The sequence below is a fragment of the Dendrobates tinctorius genome, unplaced genomic scaffold (assembly GCF_039654945.1).
Source record: "Dendrobates tinctorius isolate UK_male_01 unplaced genomic scaffold, ASM3965494v1 ptg000265l, whole genome shotgun sequence".
Taxonomy (NCBI): Eukaryota; Metazoa; Chordata; class Amphibia; order Anura; family Dendrobatidae; genus Dendrobates; species Dendrobates tinctorius.
This window is the reverse complement of record NW_027361932.1, coordinates 8,345,970-8,364,642: the sequence shown is the minus strand read 5'-3', so window position 1 is coordinate 8,364,642 and position 18,673 is coordinate 8,345,970. Positions and strand designations below refer to the sequence as shown.

The window sequence follows — 18,673 nt, the reverse complement described above, 5'->3', positions numbered from 1 at the left end:
ATAGGGACGGGAGCCCAGGGGTAGATTGACAGGCCCTTACACTCTCCCCCGTCCATACAGGTAGCGGAAGAAACGCCAGACTTCACCACAAGCCTGAGGGAAATTATCAGGTCGGAAATGAAGGCCCTATCTAAAAGGGATTCTTCTAAAGTAAGAGAAATTAGTCTCTCAGGTTCGGAGTCCTCAGCCGCTCCTTGGAACGATGACTCCTCAGATTCCCCGGCCTCCACTTCGTCGTCTTCAGAGGAAGGCGCAAGCCGATTCTGCTTCCCCTTAGATCAAATGGATAGGCTGATTAAAGCAATGAGGTCCACCATGGGGGTAGCAGACGCAAAACCAGAACTTTCCGCACAGGACGTGATGTTCGGGGGTCTAGATCCCAGAAAGCGCAGGGCCTTTCCTTTAAATGACAAAGTCCAGAGCCTGATAGATAGGGAATGGAAAAGACCTGAAAAAAGGGGCTCCTTGCCACCTGCCTTCAAGCGGAGGTACTCGTTCGATGATCCAGTGGTAAACAGATGGGATAAGGCCCCTAAGCTGGACGCGGCAGTAGCCAAAGCCTCCAAAAAATCCTCCATACCATTCGATGACATGGCCTCCTTAAAAGACCCGCTGGATAAAAAAGCGGATTCCTTTCTAAAGGGAACATGGGAGATGTCAGCAGGCGCACTAAGACCAGCGATAGCTGCCACATGTACGGCCAGATCCATGATGGTCTGGCTAGATCAACTGGATTCCCAACTGAAGGACTGAGCCTCAAGAGCATCCATCCGGAAAACCCTACCAATCATCCAAAGTGCTGCCGCTTTTTTGGCTGATGCCTCAGCAGACTCTGAGAGAATGGCGGCGAGGACCGCGAGTTTTTCTAACGCAGCACGAAGGGCTCTCTGGTTAAAATGCTGGCCAGGAGATATCCAGGCCAGGTCACGACTCTGCTCCATTCCATGCGAAGGGGAATATCTGTTTGGCCCGTTTTGGATGAACTTTTAGAGAAGGCTGGGGATGATAAAAAGAAGTTCCCCAGTCTGCCGAACTCTTCTTATAGACGTCCCTTTACTAGGAAAGGATATTTCCGTAGAAGGCCGTCCAGGGACCAGGGCAGATGGGATGACAAGAAAAGGAGAGGTACAGGTTTCATGTTTGGAGGTGGGGGGCGCCAGGAAGGTCCAGCCCGTGACACTAAAAAGCCGCCCCAATGACTAGCTGCTCCGGTAGGGGGAGACTAGCTGCCTTCTACCCAGCCTGGTCTAGGATTTCTAGTAGTAGCTGGATACTGGGGGTGATAGCTGCAGGTCTACGACTAGAGTTCACCCGGGTCCCCCAAGATCGTTTTAAGGTCACCCCGCTTAGGACTTCCACATCAGAACAAGCTGCCCTGGAGGACGAGGTTCATGATCTTTGCCGCAAGAAGGTCCTAACTATGGTTCCAGAAGGAGAAAGGGGAAAAGATTTCTACTCCCCTCTGTTCCTGGTCCGCAAGCCAGACGGCTCCTTTAGGACTATAATAAATCTTAAGTCCCTCAACGAATTCCTGGTCATACGCCCGTTTAAAATGGAGACAATTAATTCATCAATAAAAATGCTGTTTAAAAATTGCTTTATGGTAGTGTTAGATTTAAAAGATGCTTACTACCATATACCCATTCATGCAGCTCATCAGCGTTTCCTCAGAGTGGCGGTTCAGTTAGATGGGTCAGTTCAGCATTTCCAATATGCGGCCCTCCCCCTTGGGGTGGCAGACGCTCCCCGAGTATTTACTAAAGTGGTAGCGGAGGTTATGGCCCATCTACGTGAATCAGACATTCTAGTAGTTTCCTACTTAGATGACTTCCTGATTGTAGGGAAAACGGTGAAACATTGTATGGAACAGCTACAAAGGGCAATGTCTGCCTTAGACGGGTTAGGTTGGCTGCTTAACATTAAAAAATCTCGGTTGCAACCGATGAGAGTCCAACAATTCTTGGGCTTGATCCTAGATTCTGAGAAACAGGAATGCCGTCTGCCTCCGGAGAAGCTTGTTCGCCTACACTATCAGGTCCTGAACGCTTCCAATAACCCCACCATGTCCCTCAGGAAAGCCATGTCCCTTCTGGGTTCTCTTTCTTCCTGTATCCCGGCTGTCCAGTGGGCCCAATTCCATTCAAGAACACTACAGGGCGAAGTTTTAGTACATCAAAGAGTGCTCGGAGGTTACTTAGAGGGCCAGCTAACCTTGTCCCGGAACACAAGGGAGTCCTTAGAGTGGTGGCTAGACAAGGATAATTTATCCAGAGGGGTTCCATGGGAGTATGACATATCCCGAATAATCACCACGGATGCTAGCCCTTCCGGTTGGGGGGCCCATATGGGTGAGATTCTGGTCCAGGGCCTATGGGAGCATCATCAGATAGAGATGTCATCTAACCTGAAAGAGTTGACAGCAGTAGAACAGGCAGCTAAGAGACTACTTGTGTATCTACAGGGCCATCATGTGCGGGTGTTCTCCGACAATCAGGTCACCGTGGCTTATATCAACCACCAAGGCGGGACTCGTTCCAAACCCCTGATGAATGTGGCAGAACGGTTGTTCCAGCTAGCAGAGCGGCATTTTCTATCTTTAACAGCGCTACATATAAAAGGGAAAGAAAATATCACAGCAGATTTCTTAAGCCGCAATCTACTAAGACAAGGAGAATGGTCCCTAAAAACTTCCATCATCGACCTGATTGTACAAAAATGGGGTCAACCAGAGGTAGATCTCTTTGCTACCATGTCAAACAGGAAAGTAGGACAGTTCTGCTCCCTAAATCCCAGAGAGAACCCCCTGGCGGTAGATGCCTTTCTGACAAAGTGGGACTTCAGGCTAGCATACGCCTTCCCTCCCCTATCACTACTACCCCTGGTGTTGAGAAAAATCAGGAGGGACAGAGCGAGGGTTATAGTTATCGCTCCATTTTGGCCCAGGAGGGCATGGTTCTCATGCCTCAGGACCATGTCGGTGTCCGAGCCTTGGGTCGTTCCAGACATCCCGGATCTCCTATCCCAGGGCCCAGTCTTCCATCCTCAGGTGGCTGGCCTACATCTGATGGCGTGGAGTTTGAACGGACATTGCTAAGAGATAAAGGCTTCTCCCCAGACCTGATTAACACTCTACTTAAAAGTAGAAAAATCATCACTACCAAAATCTATGTCAGGATTTGGAAGAGATTCCTTCAGAACTCCGTAATAGTCGCTGGGGGTTCAGCACCTATAAACCAGATCTTAGAGTTTCTTCAAAGGTCTGGATATGGGGCTTTCCACCAGTACCCTTAAAGTACAGGTATCAGCCTTGGGGGCCCTCTTTAGCTGCAACATAGCGGGTAATTACTGGATCAGTAGATTCATTAAAGCAGCAAGTAGATCCAGGCCAATAGTGAAAGATAGGTTCATGCCGTGGGACTTAAACCTAGTCCTCACGGCTATGACAGAGGCTCCATTCGAACCTATTTCATCAACTTCCATAAAAAACCTGTCCCTTAAAGTAGCCTTCCTGGTAGCTCTAACCTCAGCTCGTAGGGTGAGCGACATCCAGGCATTATCTAGGCGTCCTCCTTATATACAGTTTAAGGACGATAGAGTAACACTCAGACCTGATCCGGCGTACTTACCTAAGGTAATTTCTAGCTTTCACAGGACACAGGAGATAGTCCTTCCATCCTTCCTCCCTAATCCAGCTAATGAGAAGGAAGAGAAACTACACACCCTAGATGTTAGGAGATGCCTCAAAGAATATCTGGCAGTTACCGATCCCTGGAGAAAAGATAATGCCCTGTTTGTCTCCCATCAAGGCCCTAGGAAAGGTTGTAGAGTGTCAAAAAGCACACTAGCTAGGTGGATTAGAGAGGCGATCTCAATAGCATACACCTCAAAAGGCAGGTCGCCACCCGGAAAGCTGAGGGCGCATTCCACCAGAGCCATGGCGACCTCGTGGGCCGAGAGATCAGAAGTCTCCATCGACCAGATATGTAAGGCGGCTACTTGGTCCTCTCCGAGCACCTTTTATAGTCATTATAGGCTAGACTTGGGTGCTTCCACAGACCTCTCTTTTGGTTTAAGGGTACTGCAGGCTGTAGTCCCTCCCTAAATAGTTATTACTCTCTGTAATTCTCTCAGGTGGTGCTGTCATGGACGACCGAAGAAAGTCGTAGTTACTCACCGGTTAACGGTGTTTTTCGGAGTCCATGACAGCACCCGTATATTCCCTCCCTTTAGTTTAAAATTTTGGGTGTGCACTTCTTCCCCTTATAGGTACACGGGTAATTTAAATAGTCGTGTAAAGTATTGTATATAAATTATGCTATTAACCGTTGTGGTCCTCTTGTGCTCTGTAATCCAACTGATGCGTGGGAGAGGTGCCGCCTTTTTGTATCTGTAGGTTTCCTGTTCCTAAAGGGCGGATCCCCTCTCTCAGGTAGTGCTGTCATGGACTCCGAAAAACACCGTTAACCGGTGAGTAACTACGACTTTTCCCATTTTCCTTTATATAGTTTTTAAAATGAAAACAAATGACCAATTTTTTTTTGCCTAAAATGCAAAGGAAATGTGTCATCTTTAACTTAAGGCTTTTCAGAGATCATTTCATCTTCAACTTTCTTAACTGTTTACTATAACAGTCAGTTTGACCAGGGGTGGCAAACTTTTACATCCCACTGTATGTTGGATTAATCAACCTACTTCAACAGGATTGGATGAGTATCAGTATAAACAGTATAACTGAACCCAGTTTTATCCTGCTAGGGAGTTTGCAACTCTGCACTCTTAAGCAAAAGACAGGCTATGTGCCCACATTGCAGAAATGCGGCGGAATTGTCCTCAGCATTTCTGCAACTCCCCGCCGTGGGTAAAACACATGCGTAATTCACATGTGTTTTCCCGCAAAACACAAGCATTTTGCAAGCGTTTTTAGCTTGCCAAATGCTAGTGCTTTTCCAAGCGATTTGAAGCATCGCTTGGAAAAGTGATTGACAGGTTGGTCACACTTGTCAAGCATAGTGCTTGAAAAGTGTGACCAACTTTTTACTATTGATGCTGCCTATGCAGCATCAATAGTAAAAGATAGAATGTTAAAAATAATAAAAAATATGGATATACTCACCTCCTGGCGACCCCTGATCTCCTCAGCGGCGATCCCGGTCCTCAACGACGCTGCAGGCAGGTTCCATTCCCGGGCGTGCTTTGCGAGAATGACCTTTGATGATGTAGCGGTCGCTATGCGATTCTGAAACTGAAAAAGCTGCAGCATTGGCACAGCAACTGCGGAATCCCATAGGATTGCATGGGATGCGTTTTGTTAGCGTTTTTTAAGCGTTTCCACAGCGGCAAAAACACGGCGGAAATGCTTAAAAAACACAACCTGGGCACACAGCCTGAGGGGAGATAATTATTAGCTAATACAAATTATGTGGATTTTCTTCATTGAAAAATCTGATGACTACCTTTCAATTACACAATTTTTATTTCAGGTCTGATTCTGGATAATGTGGTCATAGAGACAAATCCAACCACGACTCTAGAGCTTGGCACATACTGTGGTTATTCTGCTATCCGGATATCCCGTTTACTGAAGCCAGGATGTCGTCTGTTTACTGTGGAAATGAATCCAGAATATGCTGCTGTGGCCAAAGAGATGATAAAGTTTGCTGGCGTGCAAGATAAGGTTCTCCTTAAGTAGCATAAAATCTGTAAAGTATAGACTACATTATATCTAATAAGTGGGAGTAAATTGATTCTAAATTTTTCAGTTAGAATTTACCAATATTTGTGGATTCTGTAGAATTTTAATTTTGTGCGAATCCAGCTAAATGGCGGCCAGCCACTCACCATTTTGATGTAGTCTTTTGGTCAGAGGTGGAGTTTAGAACAATAAAAAATAATAGTTGCCTGCCTTAGCGCTGGACTTTAGTCCTACGTTGCTTTTCTAAGTCCCAGCTCCTTTCCAGGGCCAATGTCCTTTTCACTATTTGCTAGTACTTTTGCATGTCAGGGCCTACCCTGTGACAGCCAAGAAGTGGCCAGAGCGGAGGAGTATAAGGAGCCAGCGGAGGATCGGCAGGGAGCTGAAGCAGCAGTGACAATTGAAGGGCTGTGATATGAATTTTTATTTATTTTAAACTCTTCTTGTCAAATCCGCTTATTATGCCTTGTAGAGATCTTAGAACATTGTGTTTTTTAAATGGCAATCACGGCTTATTTGAATACCTTTGAATTCCATAGACGATTTTGCGCTAATTTACCAAATTCAAATTTTGGCAGATTTGTGTATGTCTTATATCTAGTATATAGCACTTAGCATTATTTGCAGAAATGGCATCTGAAAAATGCCTAAGGACACAGTCAGACGGTCGCATAACGCAGATGACTATTGCATCGCAGTGCACGGACTTGCCGGCGGCTCTCCTGACCCGAGCATGACAGCAGCATAGAAATACATGAAGCTGTCACACTCAGGTCAGGAGAGCCGCCGGTCAGTCCATGCATTGCAATGCGATTCTCTGTGTAATACTGACATTTGATTGTGCCCTATTGCTACGTTCACACAACAGTATTTTGATCAGTAATTCACATCAGTATTTGTAATTCAAAATCAGAGGTTGATCAAAAATACAGAAGTGGGTGACGTGTTTCCATTATACTTTTTTTTTAAAGATTGGTCCACTCTTGGTTTTGGCTTACAAATACTGATGTAAAATACTGTCCAAATACTGAACATGTGAATGTGACCTCCCATATATAATGGCTCTGATAACACCATGTTTTCAAAAAGCAATCCAAAAAAATCAGCATATAGAATTTTGTGATTTTCTTCATTGTAATAGGTAATTTTCTTACTCAGAAGAGTAGTTATTGCATATTAAATAATGAGCAATTTCTATGCATAAGTCTAAGATGATTGTTAGGCCACCTTAGACTAACCAAATATTTTAGATATAAAGATGCATAGAAAGTAAATCGAAATTTTGTTTTCCATAGGTAGAGATCCTGCAGGGCTCCACAGAGGAAATCATTCCGAGCCTGAAAGCAAAGATTGGTGTGGATCATGTGGACTTTGTATTCATGGATCATTTCAAGGAGCACTATGCATCCGACACCAAATTACTTGAGGTGAGTAGGGTTTTTTTGTAACCGCTAATGAATATTGCCAACTAAACTCTGGCCACAGCATTTTTTGCTACAAAAAAGACACAGAAAAGCAATGCAAAGAAATGTGGAAAGTCCCCTTTCCTTAGCACTTTTTATTTTTTAATAAACTGCCTAGTAGGGCATGAAATAAAGGCAGTGAAAGCATGTAGCCAGTTTACAAGCAAATTGAGCCCGAATTTTGGCACATCTTGCTCAGTGTTTGTCTATATCGCATAGTTTGGGAATGTTTATATTGAGATGTGATAGATTCTCTACAAAAACAAGGAAAATAAAAAGGACCTGCACACCTTTAGTATTAAATAATGTACAGGTGTACTGATGCACTGCAACCAATATGGAAACATATATATAATATATACATACACTATGTGTCAGCACACTGCAATGAATAAATACATGAATTCCATCATTGCTATTCACGTTAAAAACATAAGGCGCTTAGTTAACATTTTTTGATCAAAAAGTGTAAAAGCCATCCAACCGCATGAAGGCGTACCTTTTATATGGATGGTCCTAACCTCTTGTGTCTTATCTCTCTGTGTCAAGCCAGGCCTCCTCTGAGCTAGGGATCTGTATACCCTGACACAAAGCTAACACCAATTCCCAATTGTATTCCTGAATATACAGTATGGATCAGTGAACCAATCTGCGTAGCTAAACTTAGGAATTGAAAGTTATTCCTCGATAATATTATTGAAGGACGTTTCCTGGTGCAACGGTTTGTATTCCGAAATGATTGTCTCTGAATCTATGGTAAATATTAAGTTTAGCTACATTTGGAATTCATAAGTTAGCTTTGTACCAGGGCATACGGATCAGGTGCCTGCATTTAATAATCACTTATGGCCACCTGACATGTTTCACCACATAATGGTGGTGGTGTCTTCGAGCAAAAAGTGGCTATGGCCTGTTTCACACATCCGTTTGTCTCCATCAGTCAAAATCTGCCGTTTTGCAAAAAAAACAGATCCGCCATTTTCCTTGGCGGATCCGTTTTTTTCCCCATTGACTTGCATTATCGGCGGATCTTGACGGATGGTCATCCGTTGGATCCGTTTTTTTACGAATCCGCCAAAATTTTGGCGTCCGCTGACATGACAGGACGGACAATGAAACTTTTTTTTAGGCTGGCCGGATCCGCATTTGTCACTGCGCATGCCCGGAAGCATTGCCTTTGCCGGAAATTTAACCCTAAATCCCGTTCTGGCGGCTGGTAAAAATTCTCTCTCTCTCACGGGTTCCTTGAAATTTCTGCCTTCCCTGGATCCGTCAAAGCAACGGTCCGGTAGCACACGTTGCTTTCAAAACATTTGCGGATCCGTGTCCCGCCATTTTCGCGGATTGCAGCTGATGTAAAAAAACGTATGTGTGAAACAGGCCTATGCTGAACACGAGTTGAGCTGCTAGGCTTCTAAAGGCTTGGTTATGATCTTATTGTGATGTCTCTCTGGTTCTGTCAATTCCTTTGTGGAAGAGTTGCATCATAAGACTGACAGCACACTAGCTCTATGCATACCACATCATAGCGAGAGGAGAGGCAGCGCCTCCATGTCATGGTTGGCATCACCATAGGCCACAGCGCTTGCTGTCATACAAAATTATTTATGCGGACTTCTAGATGTCATGCGCTCTTATGTTCTCTTTAGTTAGCGATGTATGTTCCTGATGCCTGCACCCTTCTCCAAAGATTGGCTCATGTATGCAAATTTAAATTCTGGCATAAAAAGCAGGGCTGTGGAGTCGGTAAGCCAAACCTGCGACTCCGACTCCTCAATTTCCCTTCCACCGACTCCACGACTCCGACTCCCGACATATATTGCTTATATTTAAGTGAAAAATTTATTGTAGTACAATGTGAACATCAGACATTTAATCATTTTTATGATACAATAATCAAGACATTTAGATAGAACATAATATATATTTATTGGAATACAACGTTAGAACACAAAAAACTGTAATAAATTGTAAATATGTAAATATGCAATACACTATGTAATATCGATTACATATATATATATATATATATATATATATATATACATACAGTGTATATATATATATATATATATATATCACTATGTAATAAACTATGTCAGTGGCAAAAAACAGTTTTCAACAAAAACATACTAAATAACATTTGTGCTGTCTATGAATTTGTTCTAAGAAATAGAATTGCCTCCATCAGATCCTCCTTCATAGATGACCTCAAATCTGACCTAATAATTTTAAGGCCAGAGAACAACCTCTCTACACTAACTTGGGTTGGAGGCAAAGCCGTAACCACATGGGCAACATCTCTAACAATTTCCAAGTATAAAGGAATTGCCTCATGCACAGTCAGTTTTGATGAGCGGTTGAATTTTTCTTTTTCTTTGAGAGCAAGTGAAACATTTTTCTGAAATATGGTCAATCTGCTTGCTATAGGAGACGGAATGAAATCTTTTTCCTTGCAACGCTTTGCCTGCTCCATATCATCCAAATACTTGTCAAAGTCAAACTCCTCATCTGATGAGAATGAAGATATGGCAAGATAAGTCTTCTTGCGCCTGGCAGTCCTCCTGTAGGCCACTCATCCTAACTGCTACCTCAGTCAGAGCTTCTTTTCCTTTAGTAAGCTGTTGATCATCAAGCAATATACGATGACTTGGGTCCACATAAACAGCTGCCAGAAAAATTAGCTGTCTCTCTCTCCGTTTCATTGAAGCAGAAATGCCATCTGCGATTAAATCTCCTCTTTGGGACAGGCAAAATAGCAAGTTCTTCCACTCCCTTATGAAAATGCCAGGAGTTAAACCCTCAGCTTGTAATTTCTTAGTCACGGTATATAGGTGATTAAGCAATTCCTTCAATTCAGCCACCTGTGTCCATTGACCTTCATTTAGGGTTACCTGAGGGTTCGCCATATCTATAAGAAACGCTTTTAGCCAGGATCAAAACTGGGGGGGGGGGCAGAACCTCATACTGTTCCGCAGAATCTCATACTGCACACCTCAGCTGCTGCAGAACCTTATACTGCACACCCCTACACTTGAAAATAAAGCCTGCACCTTAAGATGTGGTGAATGCAGTCTATTTATTCCATCTATCAATTGATTTTGATGTGTTACTGAAGACGAGCAATGCCTGTCCTGGGCGTCCTTTTGGGCAGCTATGAGGTATACCTGACTGGTGCTGAAAAAAGGAGTGTTAGTCTGTGCTACTTTGGCTTTCATTCTTTGTGGTACAGATAAGATATGGATAGACAGATATGGATAAATGGATAGATAGAGCAGATTTCTAATCTGATTTTGCTATTGAAAACATTATCTATGAGCTCAAAAACCTTTCAGGTGATGCGGTTTTTTAAAAAGCTGATCTGCTTTTGCAGCTAAAAAACGTATCCTCAAAAAACGCTGTGTGTGAATGTAGCCTTAGATCAGGAATAGAACAGCCATTTATAGGACATTTCATAACTTTCCCAAATTCCTATGAAAAAATATTCAGCACATTCTGCATTGAACTACTGTACCCAATTTATTATATATTTTAGGAGTCGGACCATTTTATACCGACTCCACCAAAATGAGCTCCGACTCCACGACTCCGACCCCACAGCCCTGAATTATTAAAAAGCATATATTAAAGCACATGTTACCAGAGCCTACAAGTTGATTTGGAAAAATCATTAATTATTGCAGCTGTTTTGTAAGGAATAGATGGAAAAAAAAAAGTGTCACTAATGCAATAAATAACAATAGCTAAAATACACTAATATGCTAAAGCTAATGCTGTACAATAATATCATAAACCATTATAAATTATGCAAATATTTATAGGCATTATTGAATTGATGAATATTGATTGGTAATTTACCATTTTATTTTAATTATATAATTTTTGCCATGTCATTTTATTGCTTTATCAAGTAATAGGTCTCATATGTAGTTAGGTCCAGAGATATTTCGACAGTGACCGAATCTTTGTGATTTGGACTCTGCATGACACTGTTTGATTTAGAATGAGATAACTGAGATGTAATTAAACGGAACCTGTTAGCAGGATTGTGCACAGTAACTAGGAAAGGCCTGCCAAAGGAGATTTTGACAGACCAGGGAACCCCCTTCATGAGCAAGGTAATGAAGTAACTGTGAAGGGTACTACAGATTGCCTAGCTGCAAACCTCAGTGTACCATCCACAGACCAACGGCCTAGTAGAACGCTTCAACAAAACCTTGAAAACTATGCTCAAAAAGGTCACTGAGAATGACGGTCGAGACTGGGACTACCGCCTCCATTTTTGCTCTTTTCCATCAGGGAAGTGCCCCAGGCCTCTACTGGCTTCTCGCCGTTTGAGCTTCTGTATGGTCGACATCCGCAAGGGCTCCTGGACATCACTAAAGAAACATGGGAAGCTGAGGTCACGCCACACAAGAGCATCATAAAGCATATTGCCCAGCTGCAGGAGAGAATGGCAAAAGTGATGCCTGTCGTGAAGGAGCATCTTCTCGAGGCACAGGCAAGGGTATATAACCAATCATCGAGGCTGAGGCAGTTCCAGCCCGGGACCGTGTGGTAGTGGTTATACCTATGGTGTAGAGCAAGTTCCTAGCCAAGTGGCAAGGCCCATACAAGGTGGTGGAAAAACTGAGCAAAGTTAATTATAAAGTACACCAGCCGGGGCGAAGGAAGCTGCACCAAGTCTTATCACGTGAATTTGCTCAAATCCTGGCAAGACCAAGAACCGCTGGACACCCCTTGCCTGGAAGCTAGTCCAAAAGTCACCGTGGATGATGTCACCATTGCAGAGACCCTGATGCCGACCCAGAGGCAACAGTGTCAGAAGCTGTTGCAGCGGAACTAGGACCTATTCTCAAAGTTGCCGGGGAAAATGCAGGTGGTCGAACTTGATGTGTTGATGGAACCGCATGTAAGGTTGAACCTCAAGCCCTATAGGATTCCAGAAGCACAGAGAGAGATGATATCCAATGAGATGAAGAGGATATTAGACCTCGGGGTGATAAAGGAGTCGAAAAGTGGATGGTCGAGTCCCATCGTTCTCGTACTGAAGCCTGACAGTGAGGCTAAGTGCACACGTACCGGAACTCTCGCGGAAATTACCGCGAGAATTCCGGAATTCCAGTCCGCGGGAAAATCGCATTTTAAATTCCCGCGATTTTCCCGTGGAAAAACTAGCATTTTGCAAGCGTATTTAGCTTGCAAAATGCTAGCGTTCTCCAAGCGATCTGTAGCATCACTTGGAGAACTGATTGACAGGTTGGTCACACTCGTCAAACATAGTGTTTGACAAGTGTGACCAACTTTTTACTACTGAGGCTGCCTATGCGGCATCAATAGTAAAAGATAGAATGTAAAAAAAAAAATAAAAAATGGTGTTATTCTTACCCTCCGACGTCCCGCGCATCCGTTCCCAGTAATCCTTTGCGAAAATGTCCGCGATGACGTCAGTTCTCGCGGGATCGCGACGTCTCGCGGTAATTCGCGATGACGTCGCGCAAATGACCGCGAGACTTCGCGATCCCGTGAGAACGGACGCCATCGCGGGCATTTTCACAAAGGATTACTGGGACCGGGAGCGTAGAGAGAGGCGGGAAGGCTGCGCGGGACGTCGGAAGGTAAGAATAACAATATTTTTTATTTTTAAATTCTATTTTTTACAGGGATATGGTACCCAAAGCCCGGAGGACAGTCTCCTCTCCTCCGGACCGTGGGTACCATCCGCAAATGTTCTGCTTACTTTCCGCATGGTGTGCACAGCCACATGCGGGAGGTAAGCGGAACAATGCATTCCTATGGGTGCGGGATCGCCGCGATTCCGCAAATTAATGAGCATGCTGCGGTTTTTACCGCAAAGCGATTCCGCCGCGGTAAAAGCCGCAGCATTAGTACAGCATTGCGGAATCCCATAGGAATGCATGGGATGCTTATTTTTCGCGGCAAAATCGCGCGGTTAAAACCGCCGCGGAAACGCGAAAAAAACGCCACGTGTGAACTCAGCCTGAGTGTCGGTTTTGCAACGACTACCACAAGCTGAAGTCTCTAGTTTTGACGCTTACCTGATGCCTCGTGTGGACGAACCCATTGAGAGACTGGGACCCATGAGATACATTACAACCCTCTACAAAGGGCTTTTGGCAGCTACCCATGTCCCAGAGTGCCAAGGAGAAGATGGCCTTCTCAACGCCTGATGAGTGTTTTCAATACACCAGGATGCTCTTCGGTCTGCAGGGTGCTCCAGTCACCTTCCAGAGGGCGATGGATCGGATCCTGGCTCCGCATAAGACAGGTGTGTTACTTTACAAATCAATTCCTATCAGTTTAATGAAACACAGCTGGACTCCAATGAAGGAGTAGAACCATCTCATGGAGGATCACAAGGAAATGGACAGCATGTGACTTAAATATGAGTATCTGAGCAAAGGGTCTGAATACTTATAACCATGTGATATTTCAGTTTTTCTTTTTTAATAAATTTGCAAAAATTTCTACATTTCTGTTTTTTTTTCAGTTAAGATGGGGTGCAGTGTATATTAATGAGAAAAAAATGAACTTTTTTGAATTTACCAAATAGCTGCAATGAAACAAAGAGTGAAAAATTTAAAGGGGTATGAATGCTTTTCGTACCCACTCTTTAATTTCATGTCTTACGTTTTGAAAATTACAAAAATAAAAATTGGCAGATACAAAAGTTTGGGCACCCTACATTGTTAGTACCTAGTAGCACCCCCTTTTCAAAGTATCACAGCTTGTAAACTTTTTTTTGTAGCCAGCCAAGAATCTTTCAATTCTTGTTTGAGGTAATTTCATCTATTTCTCCTTGGAAAATACTTCCAGTTGTGTGAGATTTGTTTTTTTTTGCATGCACTGATATTTTGAAGTTAAGCCATTGTAATGCAGCGGCTTTCACAACAGTGTGGTAAAGAGGCAGTAACCCAGGTTAGTCCAACTTAAATGTCTTTTATTTTGACAACTTACAAAATAACTCAAACTTCATGCTCCGGTTCGCATCTGGATCATCCATAACAGTCCGTTTCAAATCCTTTGCCGTGGGTACATCAGTGGCTCTGCTCAGTCTCACACAGACGCCTCATGCTCCGATGCTTGCAAACCAAACACTGACACACCAAAACGCTAACTGAAAGTTTAAATGTGAATCGTGACTTGGACCAACCCCAAGATCCGGAGTGGATGGAGAGATCCGCTCCACTACTGTCCCGCACAAGTAGTTTGACTAAATCCATGCTCTTTTATTTTGCATTGTAACCACTGCTATGGCTGTAATTACAATGCTCTCCAGCGGGTTCAGTATGCTTCTATTTGAGATATGCAGTGTTTGGGTTAAAATATAACTTTTAATGATAAAATAAAAAATAAATCATCACATAAAACCAAAGTGCAAGGACAAACAATACATTCATGTGGTATAAACGCTAGATATATAGTTGTGAATTCAATGCTATGACCTAAAGAGGACCATTAGTCTCTCCAGTAAATGCATAAATAAATACTCCTGACAACTGGTATACTCCACATGCGATACCTCTATTGCAGGAATATATAAGGCTAGTTTCACACTAACGTTTATTTGACGCAGCGCACGGCGCTGCAAGTCCCGCCCCCTGCCGGCTCCCTGCCCGCCCCATCCGGTCATCGCCGCCTACTATCGCACAAGGATGCTTGCGATCTGCGCACCCTATATTTAGCATAGGTGGCGCAGATCGTGCGCTGGCCGTGCGGTAGTAGGATTTTGGCGTGCGCTGCGCACTTTTGAAGGTGCGCCGAAATGCAACATGGTGCGTTCGGCGCGCACGGGCGCACCTTCAAAAGTGCGCAGCGCACGCCAAAATCCTAGCGCACGGCCAGCGCACGATCTGCGCACCCTATGCTAAAGATAGGGTGCGCAGATCGCAAGCGTCCATGTGCGATAGTAGGCGGCGATGACCGGATGGGGCGGGCAGGGAGCCGGGCTTGCGGCGCCGTGCGCTGCGTCGAATAAACGCTAGTGTGAAACTAGCCTAAGAACACTCACTACAGTATAGAAATCAGAAGTGAATCTGGGTGTTTCTGAGAGTGTTGTGTATATTACAACACCGTGTGCAAGAGTACCTATGTATCTTATAATATTATAACTCAAATCAGATCTACATGAGGCAAAAGAGCTGAATCTCTGTCCGACTAATTAATAGAAAGCCAGATATTTTAATATGCATTTGCACACTAGGTATTATGTCTACTAAACAAAAATTCAACTTTATAATGTAGTTAGACATTCATACTGCTAATGTAGCTTATGGTAAGTGGTGTGTCTGAAACCCTTTTACCACCTACATAATTACCACATAGAAGCTACATTCATGGTACGGCATAGAAGAATATGGAACGATCTCTCCAAATACCGAAGGCAATATACATCACTCAAAAGATTTGTCTGGGGAAGAGTGTCCACCATTCCATGCCTCTAGAAATCACTAATCTTTTGAGTGATTATATCACCTTCAGTATTTTGTGAACCCGTTCCATATTCTTCTGTGCCGTATCATGAATGTTTTTTTTTTTTTCACTGAAATTCTGTGCCCTTTTTTCCACACATAGCTTTGATCATTGTGCCCAGAGAGTTCTATGTTAACCTCATCGATCCACAGGACTTGTTTCAAAAATGCATCAGGCTTATTTAGATGTTCTCTTGCATACCTCTGAAGCTGCATTTAATGGTGAGGACGCAGGACAGGTTTTCTTCTGATGACTCTTCCATGAAGGCCATATTTGTGTAGGTGTTTCTGAACTGTAGAACAATGTAACATAACCCCAGACTCTTCTAAATCTTTCTGAAGGTCTTATGCAGTCAAGCTGGGGTTCTGACTTGTCTGTCTAGCAATCCTACAAGCAGCTCTCACTGAAATTTTGCTTGGCCATTTTTTAATTACATTTCAAACTGAGGAAAGAGCAAATTAAATGCTTTGCCATCTTCTTGTAGCCTTTTCCTGCTTTCTGGGCCTCCACCATTTTTATTTTCTGAGTGTCTGCTGTTTTTTGGTACAAGGTTTGAGGAGGCTGGGTTTTTGTAAAGTTGGGAAATTTGCATCACTTGGCCTTTATAAAAGATGGTGAACAAGCCATAACCTGAGCAGGCTAATTCAGGTCTGAAACCTTGTTATCAAAGTTATCTGAGCACACAAATCTTTGCATTGGCCCATTTTCCTTTTTGCCAATTATAAAATGAAAAAAAAAATGACAATGTATTTATTTGGAAATGTCATCTTCAACTTTGCCTAACTGTTCACAATAACAATAATTTTGACCAGGGGTGTCCAAACTTTTACATACCACTGTACATATACTGCCCAGTTCATTACTTGATTCATTCATTATTGCATTTGTGCCTTAAGCCTGTTTTTCATTTGCGCCAAATTCTTCATTTCATTTGTGACTTTTTTAAGTCTGTTATGCTTATGCCTGTTTTTTTTCATATCGCAGCTCCTGGGCAGAGGAGGAAGGAAGAGTGTACAGACATTACAGCACGGGATCACAGCTGATTTTTTTTTTTTTTTTAAAGTAAAACATTTAAAAAGAGGCAGGGAAATGTTTTGCTTCACAAAAAGAATAAGCTTTGATCCCATGCTGTCCTGTCTGTAGTCTCTTTTCCTTCCTCCCCTGCCCAGGAGCTGTGGTGTGATCAGACCATGTTCCTGCATGGTCAGACACAGCCATTACACAGAACACAACAGGGGCACAGTTATAAGAGTATCTCAGCACAGGAACATTTTTTGTTAAAAACTTCCACAATTGGATGTGTTATTATTCCAAGATCTTTTGATTAAAATGAACCTTTAGTTCATGGGGAAAAACCCTTTAAGCTCACTGTAAAATTTGAGTATGATTAATCATTTAATTCTAAATTAGGCCACATCTGTTTAAAATGGACCATCCTCACATAAGGAAACCTTGCCTTAATGCATTGGCTTCCTTAGCTAACTACTGTACATCATGGGCCTGTAGGAGGCAGGTAGCTCAGGTCTAGAGGCCGGGAAGTCAGGATAGGTCTTTTGGTGTGAGGATGGTTCATGTTTCACAGCCTTACTTGACATAAAACGCAGTAACCATTTGCTCTAGTGCATTGTATTCTTTTATGACTATTTATACATATAATTGTGTCTTCTTCTGCTACTTGAACAGGAATGTGGTGTGATCAAGACGGGATCTGTGATTCTAGCAGACAACGTTGTGTGTCCTGGGGCTCCAGACTTCCTTGAATATGTCAGGACATGTGGACGCTATGACTGCACCAACTACCCATCTCATGTCGAATACAGAGACAAGGAGGATGCCTTGGAAAAGGCAGTTTTTAAGGGCTAATTAAACAGAACCACTGGGATGCAATTAATTGTGTTTAAAATAAAATTAAAGAAAAAAAATGTCAAGACATGGTTATATAAACGTTGTCTGTCAGTACTAATCAATTTTTTACCTTTTACTGTAATTTTTCTCACAGATTTGTGTCAAATAAACAGTGAATCGATAGTAAATCACTGCACTCTGATTCCATCTATTTTTATTCCTTTTGAGGGCTTGGGACATACATTTTCAGTAGATAACAATGTTCAGTCTGTCACAGATCTAGTTAAAAATAATGGGAGCATGTTGTTTTCATTTGTTCTTTAAGAGACACTGCAACAGGAATCCTCCCTCCATTATAGTGAATAGGGTCAGTCTGGAATAGTTGTTGTACTTCAGGAGAGTGAATCAGTCATGTCATACTTGCTACACTCCTCCTATGATGGGGTAGCATTGTGGAAACTAAGGACACGTGAACAGAGCCCTCTGTGTGATGTGATGTGTATATGTATGTGCACAATTTTAATATATATTTCAAAGGTTGATAAACCTGAAAATATATACACTACCATTCAAAAGTTTGGGGTCGCCCAATTTTGTGTTTTCCATGAAAACTCATACGAGTTGCCAAATTAATTTAAAATCTAGTCCAGACATTGACGAGGTTCGAAAAAAAGATTTTTATTTGAAACAATTTTCTCCTTCAAACTTTGCTTTCGTCAAAGAATGCTCCCTTTGCAGCAATTACAGCATTGCAGACCTTTGGCATTCTAGCAGTTAACTTGCTGTGGCAATCTGGGGAAATTTCACCCCATGCTTCCAGAAGCCCCTCCCACAAGTTGGTTTGGCTTGATGGGCACTTTTTGCGAACCATACGGTCAAGCTGCTCCCACAACAGCTCAATGGGGTTGAGATCTGGTGACTACGCTGGCCACTCCATTACAGATAGAATACCAGCTGCCTGCTTCTTCCATAAATAGTTCTTGCATAATTTGGAGGCGTGCTTTGGGTCATTGTCCTGTTGTAGGCTGAAATTGGTTCCAATCCAGCGCTGTCCACAGGGTATGGCATGGCGTTGCAAAATCCCTTTTACCTTGTACAAATCTCCCACTTTACCAGCACCAAAGCAACCCCAGACCATCACATTACCTCCACCATGCTTGACAGATGGCGTTAGGCACTT

The 18,673-nt window shown here is 43.0% G+C and overlaps 1 protein-coding gene across 2 annotated transcripts in view; it reads left to right on the top strand.

Annotated features, from left to right (window-relative positions):
* LOC141069482 (catechol O-methyltransferase-like) overlaps positions 1 to 17,689 on the top strand; it is a 56,924-nt gene extending 39,235 nt beyond the window's left edge. For both annotated transcript variants that reach the window (XM_073559070.1, XM_073559071.1), the window contains exons 3-5: positions 5,481 to 5,674; positions 6,988 to 7,119; positions 17,332 to 17,689. In XM_073559070.1, the coding sequence (XP_073415171.1) occupies positions 5,481 to 5,674; positions 6,988 to 7,119; positions 17,332 to 17,511 (506 nt within the window). In that variant the 3' untranslated portion in view covers positions 17,512 to 17,689. The remainder of the gene's footprint in view (positions 1 to 5,480; positions 5,675 to 6,987; positions 7,120 to 17,331) is intronic.
* Positions 17,690 to 18,673: the final 984 nt, after the last annotated feature.